The sequence below is a fragment of the Cyprinus carpio genome, chromosome B17 (genome assembly GCF_018340385.1).
Source record: "Cyprinus carpio isolate SPL01 chromosome B17, ASM1834038v1, whole genome shotgun sequence".
NCBI lineage: Eukaryota > Metazoa > Chordata > Actinopteri > Cypriniformes > Cyprinidae > Cyprinus > Cyprinus carpio.
The window spans coordinates 17379083-17395884 of record NC_056613.1 but is presented as its reverse complement, the minus strand read 5'-3'; the positions used below and the strand labels follow the sequence as shown (position 1 = coordinate 17395884).

Below are 16802 nucleotides of genomic sequence, written 5' to 3'. Positions count from 1 at the left end.
GTAATGTCAAGAGGATAGCGAGCTTAGCAACTCTATTATTAGTGAACGTTGAAGCGGGTGATTTTATTAACATACAGTAGCATATTCGTAAACATATAGAGAAAAAGACATGTTATTATACACACAAGCATCATCTTACCTTTCTGTGAGTCATCACGAGTGTATTATGTTTGTTTTCAGGCAAAAGCAACAACTATTAAAGAGGCAATGGTTATTATGGGTGGAAACTTGTTGTTGTTGGTTTAGTTTTTGTTGTTAATTTAGTTTGTAGATTAACTTTTCCAAGTTTTAGTTAAATTTGATAATTTCTGGTATATGTGTGTGAAATTATCTTAATTGATTTCATTTGTGTCTAAGGAGGAGAAAACAGGAGAAAAAGCGAGCGAGGCAACAGCAGTACCGCTTCAGAGTAAGTGTTAATAGCTGAGGTGTTATGGTCAGATGAGGTCCTCCCATTTTGAAAAAATGGACGCATCTCTCTTCTAATCCAAACTTGTCAACTGCGAGTGGGAGTCTAAATACACAGATCCAATTTTAACGTGTGCATTTTCGATATCAAAGGAGACCAGTACACTTATTTTACAAGTGTCCTTTTTAGAGTGTATTATACATTTCCAGTCACTGAGTAATATTAATTAACTACATGTACTTACTACTTTCAGAGATAGTGGAATAGAGGGTAGGGCGTTAGGGAGGCTTGATTTCAGGGCCTTTTAATTTAAGTACTGAGTAATATTAATTAACTACATGTACTTACTACTTACTATATGGTTAGGGATTAGAGCTTGATTTAGGTGTTACTGCATTTTCTTATAAACCAACGTCAGTGTGTGCCAGATATAATAATTTTCTAATATATCTTGATTGTATGTTCTGTCCTGCCAAGGAGATTATCCTTGTCTACAAACTGTATTGAAAAAATTGCCAACTTGAATGGTCTAAGTAAGTACACCCCTTTAAATGCATTTCTGTCAAGTGCATTTGTCATGATTGCTGAACAGTTTATTTACTTTTTCTTTTTCTAGAGAACCTTAAGATATTGTCCTTGGGGCGCAATAGCATCAAAAACCTTAATGGACTTGTAAGTAAAGAAGCAGAACATTAATGATATTGTAAAGAAGTGGACATCCCCTTCCCTCTTACTCCTCTTCTGTCCCCCACAGGAGGCAGTAGGTGATACTCTGGAGGAGCTGTGGATCTCTTATAACCTCATAGAAAAACTGAAGGGAATTCACGTCATGAAGAAACTCAAAGTCTTGTACATGTCTAACAACTTGGTCAAGGAGTGGGGTGAGCATGGACGATAGGTTACTGAGAGACCAGTAGCAGCTTAGTCATGGTACATCAAGGATGAACATTTTATGAGATATTGCTCCTTTAGGAGAGTTCCAGAAGCTGGCAGATCTTCCAGCATTGGTGGACCTCGTCTTTGTGGGGAACCCATTAGAAGAAAAGTATTCTGCAGATGGCAACTGGATAGAAGAAGCTACTAAGAGGCTTCCCAAGCTTAAAAAGCTAGATGGTAAGTAGCATATTTTTCCAATAATTGGACAATTAGTTAAACATGAAAAAACGTTTGTATGTTTATGAAACCGTGGGTGCAAAAATTACCTTTGATGTTTCCTCGTAATTTTCATTTTTAGGAAACCCCGTTATCAAACAAGAAGAGGATGAAGGTGAAGGTGAAGGGGAGAGCTAATGCAATTTCTTTAAATATTCTGAAGTTGGTGCATTTTTTATTGTTCAAACACCAGCATTTTAACTATTAGAAGTCTGTGCAATATTTGCATTTTTTTATTTATATGGAATGAAGCTAAAAAGCTAAATCCATTTTCTTGAGCTTTAACACTATTTGAATAGATTTGAAAAGCACACACTTGATGCGTTTTGTTAGCCTTAGCACAAGCGGTGATATACAATCATAATGTAAGGGTTGTGCAGAAGGACAGATTGGATGATACTCATTACTTACACTGTAAAAAAAAATTGAAGAAAGCCATTGTTACTTTAAAGAACTATTTCTACTTAATCTAACCCTTGCTTAAAAATAACAATGAAAAAAAAACTTATATGTATGCCACTATAATATTTAATAATTTAGCATAACTTTCGGTAAATTCAGTAAAAATTATATTTTTGACTTGAATAACCACTAAAGTTACCACATGAAGGACATATTAAAAGTTAAAGTTAATAACAAAACTTTTCAGGGAGATTAATAACAGTAAATACAAGCCAGTGACATTGAAGCAACTACAAAACTGGAATGATTGATCAAGTGTGTGACATAGGCTTTAAACTGTTTCAACTGGTGGTGCTATGTTTTAGTATGACTCTATTAGGAGGCTACTTTAAAAATTCTCTCTATCTGAAGTTGAATAATAACTGCAATATTTAAATTTTTTAGTTGTAAATGGCATACTTTTTGTAATAAATTTGTTTGTACATAAGCAAAAAATCCTAATCTATTTGCAGTTAATAGTACAGTTTCATCACTAAGTGTATTGTTAACACATTAGTATGTGTGGTACTTAAAACAAGTTGCACAATGAGAGCAATTTAACACTTTGTAGCATGTCTCCATAAAGTAACTTAAGTGTACTGTGGCCAAATAAAGGCACCATAACTAATACTGTAATTAAAAAAGTTGTCTGAATTAGTTTCTTGTTTAAATTTTATATTTACAGTTTTAAGCATGTTTTATTGTTTTTGATCCCTCTACATGTTTTTGTTTACTGTGTTGCAGAAGAAAAAAATAAACTATTTTGTCCTCTGCTCAAGTTATATTGTCATTCATTATTATTATTACCATTGCTTTGAATTTGTGGTAACACTTTAAAATAAGATTTCATTTGTTAACATTAGTTCATGCATGAACTAAGACGGATTAAGAATGACCAAAATTTTTACAGCACTTATCAGGCCCAACCATTGTTAATGTTAGTGTAATGTGTACATGGTTTTTATTCAGTTAATGTTAATGGATACAACTTTTAATCTTAAAAATGTATTAGTTGATGTTGAAATTAAAATGAACTAAGATTAACAAATTGTGTTAGTTCATGCTAACTTATGTAATTGTAAAGTGTAAACGAAATGTGTCTTTATTTAGGGGTGAGCGACGAGTCGTAAACAGCAGGGGGCAGTAAAGTTCTTTACAAAGTAAAAACTACACAATCTTCCTTTCTTTAATTACTGGATTAATTACTTAATAGTCTGATTTAACCTCCCTCCCCTTAGCAGTGAATGACCTATCATAATTATTATTTCATCTTCATTTTTTCAGTTCATTACTTGGTTATCATAAACGTTATATTTACAAAATATGAGCTTTGTGAATGTATTTCTTCATTTTAAATATGTAACAACAACATAATGGAGAGAAATATACAACATAAATTAAATACAATACAAATATAGATCAAAAATATAATATGCAAAAGAAATCAAGAGTAAAATCAAATACAGGAAGTATGACGTATCGAGGCGGGCTGTCTATAATCCCTATTGGTCAGGATTTAAATCAATCATGTAGCGCGCCAAAACAACAACTAATCAAAACGGCGTGAATGACACTCAACTAGGAAGTGCCTGTTGCCTAACGACTATTGACGGTGTAAACATACTTACATTATTTGTAAAATGTCGCGCGAAAAGAGTGTTAAAGTAAAAGAAGTTATAACTTCTCTCTGTAAGTTACTATCTGCATTAAGCGTCGAGTCGATACCGACAGCTGAGGCATTCAGGAGAGCTAAATTCAATAGAAAAGATGCGGTAAGATTACCATTGTACCTTAGTACTATTTTGGTACCACTTCTCCCTCCCTCTCTCCCTCTCTAATGTGATTTAGGATAATTTGATAGATAAGTCATCATTAGCCAGATTATCCCTACTTAGTGTGCTCAATATATGTTTTGTTTTCAGGCAGTGGACATGTGGAGTTTCTTAAGTAGGCTTCTGCAGAAAGCTTTTGCTCTGGATTGTGCGTGCCGCGACTCTAAAGACCAAGATTTTGGTAAATTGATCATTGCACATAACTGCAGTCCATGTGTAATGCATTATTGTTTGTACAACCCACAGTGCTGTGCTTGCAGATGTGCAGCTGCTGTTTGTGAGGAGTGCTCTGTGTCACTGTGGCTATGGGGCCCCTTGGGTGGTGGGGCCCCGGTCCCGCAGTCACATAGAAGAGGTGGGGAGCCGAGATCTGCTCTTGGCATTCGGCTGGGTGCTGTCATCAGGGAATCTACTGGACTTCCTGCTGGCTGAGAAGGTTCATCAATTAGACACTCTCTCATCTGCACCGAAGGTGAGACCTTGAGTTCTGGTTACCCAAGCAAGGAACAGATTATTAATTTGATCACTTGCTTTCCTCTATTGATGTCAAGTGTTATTCTATGTAAGGCCAGCAGAGAGCAGGATAACTTTATTTTATGCACAATTGTGCACATGGTCAGAACATTTACTTTCTACTACTTATTCTTATAAAAAAACAACAACTACAAAAATAACTATCAGCAGCCTCTCAAGAACATTACACAACATACTAAACGGTTAACGCATTCCATTTGCTCTTGGCTGACTAATCCAATTGTCTTTCTAATTAAAAGCAATCACGAATAAAACAAAATAAAAAAATCCTGTTTGCTTTTGGGATCAGTTTTAACACAGTTTCACTCTTTTTGAAAGTCTAATTGGTTAAATCCTTTAACTTTAATCTAATGTCGGTTTCATCTGTTTCAGTAGTGGTGCTTGCTAAGACAAGCATCACTATTACACATACCTAAAATTAATAATTATAATATTCATAAGATCGGTATGTAACTCATCCTACGATGTTTGTTCTACAGTCATGAGTAATATCCCAAGTGCTTTGTGTTGAGGAGAAGTGTGCTATTATGATTTGAAGCATTCTTACTTAGAATTTGCGCCTGGTTGATGATAAAAGAGTGAAAAAAATACCCATAGGCTTACTTAAAAGGATTGGCCCAAGTCATATCTAGGAACTAGAATATCAGAGACTTAAAGTTGGGCTCTTTTGTTTGGAGCAAGTACGCTATAAACGACACAGAACACCAAAGCAATGACATACAGTAGCAACACCCTGGCAATCATTGTGTTGGTGAGTTTGGCAAGCACTACTCACTTTAGTTTCTGGTTTCACTTCTCATCTATTCATCTAAGTATATATATATGTATATATATATATGTATGTATGTATGTATGTATCGTTTTTCATAACCTATTATTATGTTTCTCATAATCTATTATTAAAGAAATGTGTCCCTTCGAGTTCTAGTTTTTATTAACTCTTTATTAACTCTAACAATACTAATATATGTATCATTAGCATTAATAAAATCCTTACTGGCCCCATTACAACAAAAAGAAGCAAACTCTGAAGTAGGTTGAATAATACAGAATCTGTTATTTAATACGCGCATTTATATATTTTTTATAAGACAGAGTATTGCATTGTTCATGTAGAAAGGATGAATTAAATTGATCAAAAGTGACAGACATTTAACTTTATTTTCATCAGGGAACCTGAAAAAATGCATCAATGTTTCTTGAGCACCAATTCAGTCATTTGACACTGCTGAAAATTCAGCTTTGCAATTAGGAATAAATTATAATTTATTACAATTAGGAATAAATAATAAATTAGCCTACATATTAAAATAGAAAACAAAAATTCAATTATAATAATGTTTTACAAAGTAAACGTTTTTCTGTATTGTTGATCAATAAATGTAGCCTTGGTGAGCATAAGAAACTTATATACTGCTTTAATATACTGCTATGATTACCATCCAAACAATCTGAAAAAATGAACTTAATAGGTAAATGAATCATGTGTTAAGCTGTTAATTACAAAAAAAGATCAAAACATTATTATTTGTTCAAGGCAACAGCCCCTAAGTAACAATTCCTGTTTTATGGGTTTAACAAAGCAAAATCAAAGTCTCCCCTGGAACCAGCTTGGGGTTCATGCCTCCCCAGGGGTTAAATCATAAAACCTTAATCTACTGAATGATTTCTTTATCTTTACTTTTGTATTGTAGGTTTTGTATTGTTTCCCTCCAGATGTTGTTTCAATATTAATAGAACGATGCTTGATGGCTACTGTAATGATTTTTTTATGTCACATTTGTGAACATATAAGATTGCCCAGGGTCTAACACCAGGACAGCTTGACGTAGCGGCACATGGACCAGGAGCAGATACCACAGTGAAGAAGGACCAGGTACTACAGGCACTGCAGTGGCAATATGGGAAACTGAGGCTCCAGTGGAAGAGCTTACTCTCAGCCCAAGAGGAGAGGTCCAAATTCACCCATAGGGCAAGTCACTAAAAATATAATCTAAAATAAAGATGAAAACAGCAGATTCAGATGTAAATTCAGAATGTAGTAGTATCCTATGTTTTCTTTCTCTAGGTTATCTCCAATATCAGCCCCTCTGCTGTCTCTCAACCTCATGTCACTGGTTCCCATCACAGCAACACGATGTCAACTGCTCTTGACGAGGTGACATGAAAATGCTTGAACATTTTAATGAAATATTGGCATGTAGGTCTCAGGATTTCTGCATTAAACACTCGGCAAGCGTTATGAGTTCAGCCTCTGATCATTGTTATTACATGACAAGTGGGGCCTTTAGATTCTCTCCAGAGATTTCTTGTTGCATTTGTATTCATTTGGTGTATGGTAAGTGCTTCTATCCGTCATCAGAGCATGTGGTGATCAGCGCTCGATAATAACTGCTGTAAGCTAGGTGACAAGCTCATTTGAATCGGCGAATGATTGCATGCAGCTGTCAATGTGTGTTTCATCCCCTGGCTTATTCTGGAGAAGGTTGTAATGAAGCATCCACCTCTATGTACCTGCCGCCCCGTGCTTTGGTGTGACAGATTAATAAGGTGGGAAATACTGCTTGTTTGAGGAGTGTGGATATTGATCTTTAAAGTCAAAAGGCCCACGCTGTCCTGTTCTCTTCCTCTTTCCCTTGCTCTTTGAGGCTTTGTATTTTATCTCTGGTAAAAAGTCTTCCTCCTGACATCTAACGAAGGGGCTGTTTTTGTCAGATAGGTTGTTTAAAAGTGTATAAAAAAGAACAAGTGGTATACAGAGAAAGTGGGTGAAAGATAGTGAAAAAGAGATATTATGAGTGCTTTTTAGGTCCTGGTCCTGTATTCTTTTTACCTATCAAAGAAATCATTTCGTATTTTATTATTATTTATACTACGGGGCCGTTGAATGCTTGAATCTGATTGGCTGACGAACGTTCTGAGGTGTGCAATTATTTTCTGGTAAACGCACTGTGAACGTAGTTCCAGGCAGCTCTCCTGACCGCATTACAGTTCCACATCACTTCGCATATAGTAATGCTATCCACCTTTTTCTTGTCGTAAAAATTGGCGTGGCCATTTGTAAATTTTATATGTCTGGCTTCCGGTCTCATCTGCATCCATTCCATCCAGCGATTATTAGCTGTACAAAACAGTTTGTTTTGCTGCTTGATATTGAAAGTTGGTGTGTCTTATCATATCATTTTAATGTATTATTTTAATTATGAGCACAGTGGTTTGTAGTGCAAACAGTTTTACCATTTACTGCACGTTGTTATTCTCCACATTATTTACCTATAGCGTCTAATGAACCGGAAGTCTCACCCATAGGCTTACTTCCACGTTGAAGAAAAAGGTGGATAATAACGGAAATTACAGGACTAACAAAAACAACAACATGATAGACGATTTTCCGAAAGTAAATACACATGACATTTCTCACTAGCGAAGTAATAACAACGCTGTTTAGAGACGCTGCTGCAGTCTAATTCACACAAGCTCTCTCTCTCTCTTTCTTTCTCTGTGTGTCTCTGTCTCTCTCGCTCTCTTTCTAATAACTTAATTAATAACTGCAGTAGAATGCTATCAATGGCTCAAGCCTCCATTACCAGCTTTAAAATTACGTTTTGGAACCAGCAAAAGATGAGATGCGGAAGAAATAATCCTACTCACAATAGCGATTTAAGTACAAAAACCAGATGAATCCCTTTAAATAAATCATCTGATTGATGTCTTGAGGTGTGGTAACCATAGTATAAGCGGAATAATTGACTCCGGGCGGTTGAATTATTAGAAAAGCCCGCATCACCACCTCGGGTGTGCATTATTTTTCTAATAATTCAACGGCCTGTCGTCAATTATTCCTTACTTAATTGATTCCTATTGTAGTCAGCACATTCAAAATGTTTAGTTCAAGAAGCAAAATACAGTAAAAACCTACTTCTAATCTAGTAAACCCAGTCATTGTATGTTTTCCAGTTATTTGCAACATTAGATTTATAACATTTATAAAAATATATATAACATTTATAATTCAAATAAATTAATATTTCAAATAAATGCTCTTCTTTTAAACTTTATATTCATCTAAGAATTTTAAAAAGGGATAACAAATTTAACATTAATGTTTTTGACATGAATAACAATAAATGTTTCTTGAGCACCAAATCACTGTACACTGAAAAATTTGTATTTTAAAAGATTAATATTTAAAATATTAAACTAGAAACCAGGTATTTTAAATGTAATAACATTGTATTATAATATTGGTTTTACCTTATTTTATGCAAATAAATGCAGTCTTACCAACCCCAAACCTTTGAATGGTAGTGTATTTTTATAAATTAATTGTTAAATGCTAAGTTTATAAGTAAGTGTATTAATAACATATATATTTTTAAAATTAAACTCATTTAACAAAAAGTGATTATGCAGACGACATGTTGAATCAGCATTTTAATTGATCAGTGGGAATGGATGGTTATAAGAATAGATGGTTTGTGTAGTAACACATGGAGCGGGCCTGAAATTGGCCAACTAACACATCATTTGGCAACTTAATGACTTCACTATATTATATTAGATACATAACCAATGTCAAGTTCTTTTTGTAGGGCTCGTTGCTCATTGTAGTCGCTAGTGAAGGGTTTGGGGCTGTGCACATTCTTATGGTGTCATCAGCCGATCTGTGTTGTCATGACATCATTTTGTCTGTACCTTCACAGTAATTAGTCATGTATGGCTCAGGTAATTGGCTCAAAACCACCCGGCAGCAGAGCCGAGCGCCCACGAGGGAAGATTGCAGATTATAAATCGCATACATCAGGGGTGTCCTGCTTCTTAACTAATAGCTTTCTCCAGGTATTCTTCAGTTTTCTCCAGTCCTTGGCCTGTCAGAATTGACTATGTGAAGTATACAGTGTGGGATGTGTTCAGACACAGGCTAATAGATCTCTCTTCTCAAGCCGTGTAAGTTACGGTGGGCAGCTCAGGGATCTTTCTTCCTCCCCATTGCCCTTCAGCCTGTGTGGGGTGCTAAGAAGAGTTATCAGCCTAAGTCCCTGGAGCGCTTCTGTCTAACCGCAGAGATGTGAGGTATTAGCTGAGCTCCTACAGGGAAAAAATTGCCCAAGAGTACAGATCAAAGCGGCTGCCAAGCGTGCACAAAACTGTACTTGCACTGCAGGACCACTGGGGGTTTTATTGTTTTAAAAACAACGGAGCTCCTTCGCGTGTAATCAGGATTTTTTGTTACTTTTTATTTCAGGAACTGGAGCGGATACAAGCATTGAATGGAATTCTGGAGGCATATCTGGATTGGAAACTCCACGAACCTTTATTCTGGTGTTGGATGGTACGTCTGTATGTGTTCCACGCAGGAATGAATTTGAGATTCAGACTCACGCTCCTTTATTAAATATTCTGTTTGTTCATGCTGTCACATTGCTGTTCAGCCCCAGGTATTTATGCATGGCCGGTTCATCCAGACAGATGTGTGAGATTGTCAGCATGACCGAATTAGTTTACTCTGAAAAGTTACCAATGATGCTAAATCTAATATGTATATTACCCTACTGTTGTTTGAGAGCCAGACTGCCGGTCTGCCCGCAGTAACCTTGCAAAGCTTTGAGTTGTCACTCACAGTGATGCACTGGCGCTCCAGGACTCTGAATCTGGCAGACAAGAGCCCTCACTCACACTGGCACCTCTCCAATTTGAAATGAAGTTGTAAAGAGGTCCCTGGCTAGCAGAAGTGGGTCCTGAGCACTTGGCAGGGGTTTCATTTTTCATTCGCAGTGTGCATTTTGAAGTAAAAAGGGATATTTTAACTGCTATTCAGTTAGAGTGGTGAGCTCTTGGGTGTCTTTGAGTTGGACAAATGGAGGAGGGCTTTTTGTTTTCCCACTTCCAGCACATCATGCTATTGAAATGATTACTTTTTCTTACGGTTCTTTTATGTTGAGCCTCGATATAAGTCGATATAAGACGCACAATCAGAATAAAGCGCATTGTGAGGTTTCAAAGAATTACAATAAGCTCTATCAAATTGAGTTGTGGAAATACTTTATACCCCGTTAAATAAATTTTTGGAGCCTTTTAGTGAGAAATTCAATCAAGACTTTTGAAACGCAGACAAAAGTTCCCCGGTCCAAAGAACAGGAAGAAGGGGAATGGAAATCAAATAGCATGCCCACCGCATCAATGGGAAATCTATAGTCCTTGATGAAAGCCAAACATTTTGTGGATGGAGAGCTATTTGGGCAAGGATTGTTTTGTCACTGTCCACACAAGAGTGATGGAAACGGCTCTTAAGCTTCAGCTATTGGTTGAGCCGCTGTTGATTAGCACAGGTTCTTAAAGAATTGATTTTCTTTACGGGTGCTCGCACAAAGTCTGACTTTGAGCGAACAGGATCATCTACCCAAAACACTTTTACAGAGTTGTTTGGGAGATTTTGTAGCACAACTGCTTAAACAAGAAAACAATAAGTGGTGCTTGGCTGTTATTATTGCTCATATGTAGAGTTATTCTAAACTGCTTGAGGACACACCGAAGAGGATAACTTTTATGGTAACTGTAAAGTTTTAATAAATGTTCAAATACAGTATAGATATTATTCTTGGTTTGACAGGGCTTTTACGCTGAATATTATTCTTAAGCACATTTGTCACGTGTTCAGACATAAGTGAAACCCTCAAATTGTGTTTTTCCAGTTAGTTTGGTCTTGCTTATATGAATATAACGATAACAATCTGGTACTTGTTTTCCATACAACGACATACCTCACACAGAAATTTTGGGCCTTTTTGAAATGTAACTTTGTGGAAGTGAACGAAACAATGCAACAGTTGGTTCTGCTGGTAAAAATCCCAGTTATTTTCTCTGTGGAGGAATTGAGGTTTAACGATTTTTCCCCCATGATTCTGAAAAGAAATCTCGACTAATCAGAGAAACACTGTGAGCAAATTGTGCTTAAAAAAAAAATTCTTCAATGACCACCCGCTCCCATGAAGCACTGCAAATTACATAATATAATCAGTGTCCCTACAGTCTCAAATTGAATGTTTGTATTGATATGCACATTTGCAATAAAACTGAAATAGATTGTTTCTATAAGCAACTTTAAATCAATAGTTCTGTATTTCTCTGTTGTTTTTAATGTGATTTAGGACATTCACAGATCTTCATGGAATTGTATTGTTTTTTTATTTACACATTATTGTATCTTTGTATTTTTGTTTTGTACTTTTTTGCTTACCATCAAAGTTTGTAATGTTGGTTTGGTTCATGACGTATAATGTTTTAAGTCTTTTTAAGTCCCTATGGGATTTTCAGTAAAAACTGGCTTGGCACTGTTGCACAATTTAGTTTGTTTCAAAACAAAAACAACATATAGTGCAGGTCTTTCTGTTTTTTGCATAGCTAAGCACCACTCATTTTCCTCAGGAAAAAAATAAAAGGCAAGTTAAATTGTGATTGATTGCACATTAAAGAGAAACCTGACAAAAGCAAACTACACAGTATGCATGTTCTGATTGTAAATGAGAACCAGCAGCAAACAAAGTCTTCTTATAGCTCTCTAGTAAATGAATCCAAAGACTGTGTAATTCTTTTTGCAGATCTAGCTGATTTGGCATGGCTTGAGCAGAATGCATCTCAGTTGTCTTGGAAGGGGTTCCTAATAGACCTGTTGCACTTATGCCTTTGTCTCTGTGCAGGACAGTGTGATCGACAGCTCCTTCGCTGATGCGTCTGAGGAGCTGCCCGTCGATTGGCCACCAGGGGAGCGGGCTGTCACGGAGAGGTGTCCCCACGGCGACAAGACCAGGAGAGCAGTCAGACAACTTGACAAGATGTTGCTAAGGCTGCAGACAGAACTGAGAGCCAGAAGAATAGAGCAATCCACTCTCACACTCACCTCACAGGTAATGACCGGCCAGAAGGTGAGATCCATCCGCATAAGTGCCGATGGGAAGGCTTCAACTTATAATAAGGTCAGGACTGCACTGCTTGAAGTTTATAAAGTTTTGAAATTCAAGCGCTGTCAGTTTTGGTGCCTGAGATGTTGACAAGTTTTAAGATTTCTATAAACTCAGTCCAACCATATTGATATGTTCATCACATCATCCTTTATTTCTTGTTACCTTCCAGTTTCGATTTTGAAGTACTTTTATTTTACACAGAATATTGGCAAAACAACAATATGAACTGAGAATATAAATTATAAGAGAAGGTTAATTATTATTAAAAAGTATTATTATTAAAACATTTTTATATGCTCATTTTATATGCTCGTATTTCTACAAATTATTTTGGTAATTCATAATAAAAATAAATATATATTTTTATTAATAGGGCTGGGCGATATATCGCATGTGATTGTCACGCGCATTTCGTCAGTAAAGCCGGTTCCCTGATTACCACTAAATTTCCATCACCTGCTTTCTAATGGAGCGGCATTTAAAAGGCAAAGCCATAGATCACTCACAAGCTACGCAATATAGCGTTCATTATTGCAGATAAATCGCATTCGATAATGTTTCTTATTTAGCGTGGGTTGTCAGTCAGACAAAATGCGCGTGACAATCGCATGCGAAATATCGCCCAGCCCTATTTATTAATAATAATAGGTATTAAATCAATTACCTAAATACTGTACCTTAATGACCATAATTAAATTAAAGGGATAGTTCACCCAAAAATGAAAATTCTGTCTTTACTTACCATCATTGCGTTCCAAACCCATAAAATCTTCATTCCCCAAAATCTTCATTCCCACAAAGTTAATTTTGTTTTTTTTTTTGCAAAAAGTATTCTCGTCACTTCATAAAATTACAGTTGAACCACTGATGTCACATGGACTATTTTGTTGATGTTCTACTGTATGTACCTTTCTGGGCCTTGAACGTGGTAGTTCCCTTGCTGTCTATAGAGGGTAAGAAAACTCTCAGATGTCATCAAAAAATATCTTAATTTGTGTTCCAAAGATGAACGAAGGTTTTTGGGGTTTGGAACATGAGGGTGAGTAATTAATGACAGAATTTTCATTTTTGGGTGAACTATCCGTTTAATAATAATAATCATCATTATTAGTATTCCCTTTCTTCGGGTTTCCATAGGCACCAATTCCCCATTTGTTCTGTACATGTGGAACTTTCCTCATCATGTTTTATTACCTGTTCAAAGGTTCTTCAAGGAGATTCAAGAGGTGTTTTAACATCTCTTATAATGAGGGAGGATAGTGCTAAAAGAATTATAAAAAACTAGTTAATCTCATCATTGCATTCTTTTTTTGCCTGAATAAAATACACTTCATTGTATGAATATTCAATGTGGTTGGTCCGGTGGATAATTAGGTGGTCTTTGTGATGAGGTAGATCTAACCTGTTACGATACATGTCCGCCATTAATTCTAAATACATTCCTAGTGATGCAAGAGATATACACTGAAATTTCTACTCCCACATACTTGTTCATCTGGGTTACCACAATACCTTTCTTTTTGATATTAGTATCCATTTGATGTTTGATTAGTATTCCAGTCTGTTGAAATCACTAGTCTTAGCAAGCTCTCGTTCTCATTAGGGGGGACGTCAAGGGGCTTCTCGGCTCTCTGAAAGTCAGAAAGTGGAGGTGGAGAAGAAGGTTTCAGGCTATTTAGAGGGTCTACATCTTACTAACACCTCCGCAATCACATCAAGAGGCTTTTTGCCATGTCTCCAGGATCCACAGCCCACAAAGCCACCTCACAGGTTCCACACCAGAGAACCTGGCCTGGCAGTGACAGCTGGGAAGCTCCAGGCATCAACAGCTCTGAATGAGCTAAGGGAGAGGGAGGCTGTATTGCAGTGGCAGCTGGAACAACTGAGGCAAAATATGAGAGTTGAAATGCACAGACAGGCCAGCAAAATGGAAGGAATGGTTCTCATCCCACCACTTAAGAGATAAACATACTTTTTGTGATGCTGTATGAACTGGGATTCTGACATAAAGCTGGACAGACTGCATTTTGAGTCCCTGAATATGGTGAACATATTAGTTTTTCGCTTTTGCAGTGGAATTAAAACTAGAGAATGGTTTGTTATCAGTTTTTATGTACAGTATTTAAAAAGACTGCCGCAATGTGAATGTCTGTGCATGGGATAAAAAAAGAAAGAAAGAAACTTCAAGGGCATTTCATCTATACTTCAATACTTGCACTGAAAAATATTATTTTGACTACTGAAATGCATCAAGCCACACTCTGAAAAACAACTCTAATGACTCCGACTCAAGCAAATGGTAGAACTCTGTACTTCCGTGTACTTTGTGGTGTGCTAGAGAAAATGGAAGACATTTGAAATCATTTTTTTAATGCATGCCGCTTCTAGAGAGCAGAACAGCCTGCAGTTTTCAAAGTAGGTCATTCATTCAGTTGCTTTCCGAAACCTGTGAAAGTTAGGATCGAAGTTTGGGAAAAATTCAAACCCTCCAGAGATCTGAGCCCAGTTTTACTGAGCGGTTCATAACATGAGATGATTTCACCTTTCATGGCCAAGTCAGTTACTACCAGCCAATTGGTGTGGTCTCAATTACATTTGGAAAGCTGTAAACAAACTAGGTGTGCAAGATAACATGAGCTGTTGGGCAAACCAAAGAAGCTGGCACAGGCTGCTGCTGTATTAGCTGATTAAGAAAGTCATTTCCAACACAGATTTTCATTAGGATTATAAGAAGAAATCCTAATCTAGACGCTGTACAGAGCATGACGAGTTCTAAAAGGATTTTCTCTCCATTACCTTCGGCCTTCTTATCTAGGCTGGAATTGCTGTTTACAGCTGAGGGAACGCAAACACACAGACTCGGCGGGTCCATTTCCCTGATGTTTGATGTGTGCTCTAAATGAACCAAGACTCATGTAGCTAGAATTCATGTTTATAATTATGCTATTATCAAGAGGGTCAACCAGTGTCAAGCCAAGAAATGGTGTGGGTGGGTTCCTCGCTACCTGGAGCTCTCTGATGAATATTTCAATAATTAGATGAGGCAGATGTGTGAAACGGGTCTAAGTGATGCATTTTCTCTTTGCCATCGATATTAATAGGTTGCAGTTTTCACACTTTATTTATAAGGTGGTGCTGCATAGTAGAATTGTCGCAGAAGTAGCTCTGCGAATAGAGTTTCAAAGCTGAGCTTGCTTTTTTTTTGCATGCTGATCGCACAATGAAAATGGAGTTTCACCTATTTAACAACTCTGTATTTTACAGTATGGTCTTTTAATAAACAATTTAAAATAATAAAGTGAACTACTTTTTTGTTGTTTGACAAAAACACGTCTTTTGGGGTAAGTCTTTATATTTACACAATAGCCTCAGCTTAAAGATAGTAAACACTCCAATCAAACAAAGACTGTTTAATGCATTTGCTGACAAAACTGGAAAGTACTTTATCATCTGGCAAGCTCTAATCTGATTGGCTGATATGTACACAACTCCCCTGATTAAGTGCACAGGTTTTTTTTTTTTTTTTTTTTTTTTTTTTTTTTTTTAGTGGAAATCTTCCAGCTTAGTGACATCACGTGATTGTTTGAACCACTTAGTTGTTATTTTAGTATCACTGATATACTATTATAGTTTGTTAATATTTCAAATTAGATTTTTTTTTAAATATATTTCACTTTTTTAAGTTTTAAAAGTAATTTTTGTTGTTGTTTTTTGTCATTTTCATTTTTTATGTCTATATAATTTTTAATAAATGTTTTATTAGTTTTAAGTTATTTAGTTTTAGTTATTCTATTAGTTCAAGTTTAACTAAATGAAAATGAGAAATGCTGTCATGGCAAGTTTTTATTTTATTTATATATATATATATATATATATATATATATATATATATATATATATATATATATATATATATATATATATTATATATATATATAATTTTTGTATTTATAATTTTTTTTTCATTCTTTTATTTAAAGTGAACGTGTTTATGGTTTTAGTTAATGATAATAACCCTGCTTAGTACCAAGTCTTCTAAATATCCATAATCACAATTGTATATTTTAAAATGTATGTTATCAATGTATTGATAGCATAAGCATTTTGCATATGATCAACTTTAGGGATGCACAGATGTTTATTAGGGCTGTCAAATGATTAATCACGATTAATCACATCCAAAATAAAAGTTTTGTTTACATAATATATGTGTGTATACTGTGTATATTTATTATGTATATATAAATACACACACATGCATGTATATATTTAAGAAGAATATGTTATGTTTATATATTAAATATATTTATATATAATATAAAATATAAGAATATAAATATATAAATGTATATACATGTAAATATTTTTCTAAATATATAATTTATGTGTGTGTATTTATATATACATAATAAATATACCCTGTACACATACATATATAATGTAAACAAAACTTTTATTTTGGATGTGATTAAT

General features: G+C 35.5%; 1 protein-coding gene and 1 pseudogene across 4 annotated transcripts; both read left to right on the top strand.

The window, feature by feature from the left end:
- Positions 1–450: 450 nt before the first annotated feature.
- LOC109048027 lies at positions 451–2358 on the top strand (annotated as a pseudogene).
- Positions 2359–3521: 1163 nt separating this feature from the next.
- LOC109048030 (tubulin epsilon and delta complex protein 1-like) lies at positions 3522–15623 on the top strand. 4 transcript variants are annotated; one of them, XM_042742592.1, is made up of 8 exons: positions 3522–3774; positions 3925–4015; positions 4095–4306; positions 6164–6244; positions 6437–6526; positions 9614–9700; positions 12066–12272; positions 13933–15623. In XM_042742592.1, the coding sequence occupies exons 1-8, from the start codon at positions 3643–3645 to the stop codon at positions 14293–14295; spliced, it is 1263 nt and encodes a 420-aa protein (XP_042598526.1). In that variant the 5' UTR covers positions 3522–3642; the 3' UTR covers positions 14296–15623. The 4 variants fall into 4 exon arrangements, with proteins under 4 accessions (XP_042598526.1, XP_042598525.1, XP_042598524.1 ...); XM_042742590.1 differs by having other exon boundaries at positions 3523–3774; positions 6191–6340; XM_019065702.2 differs by having other exon boundaries at positions 3524–3774; positions 6164–6340.
- Positions 15624–16802: the final 1179 nt, after the last annotated feature.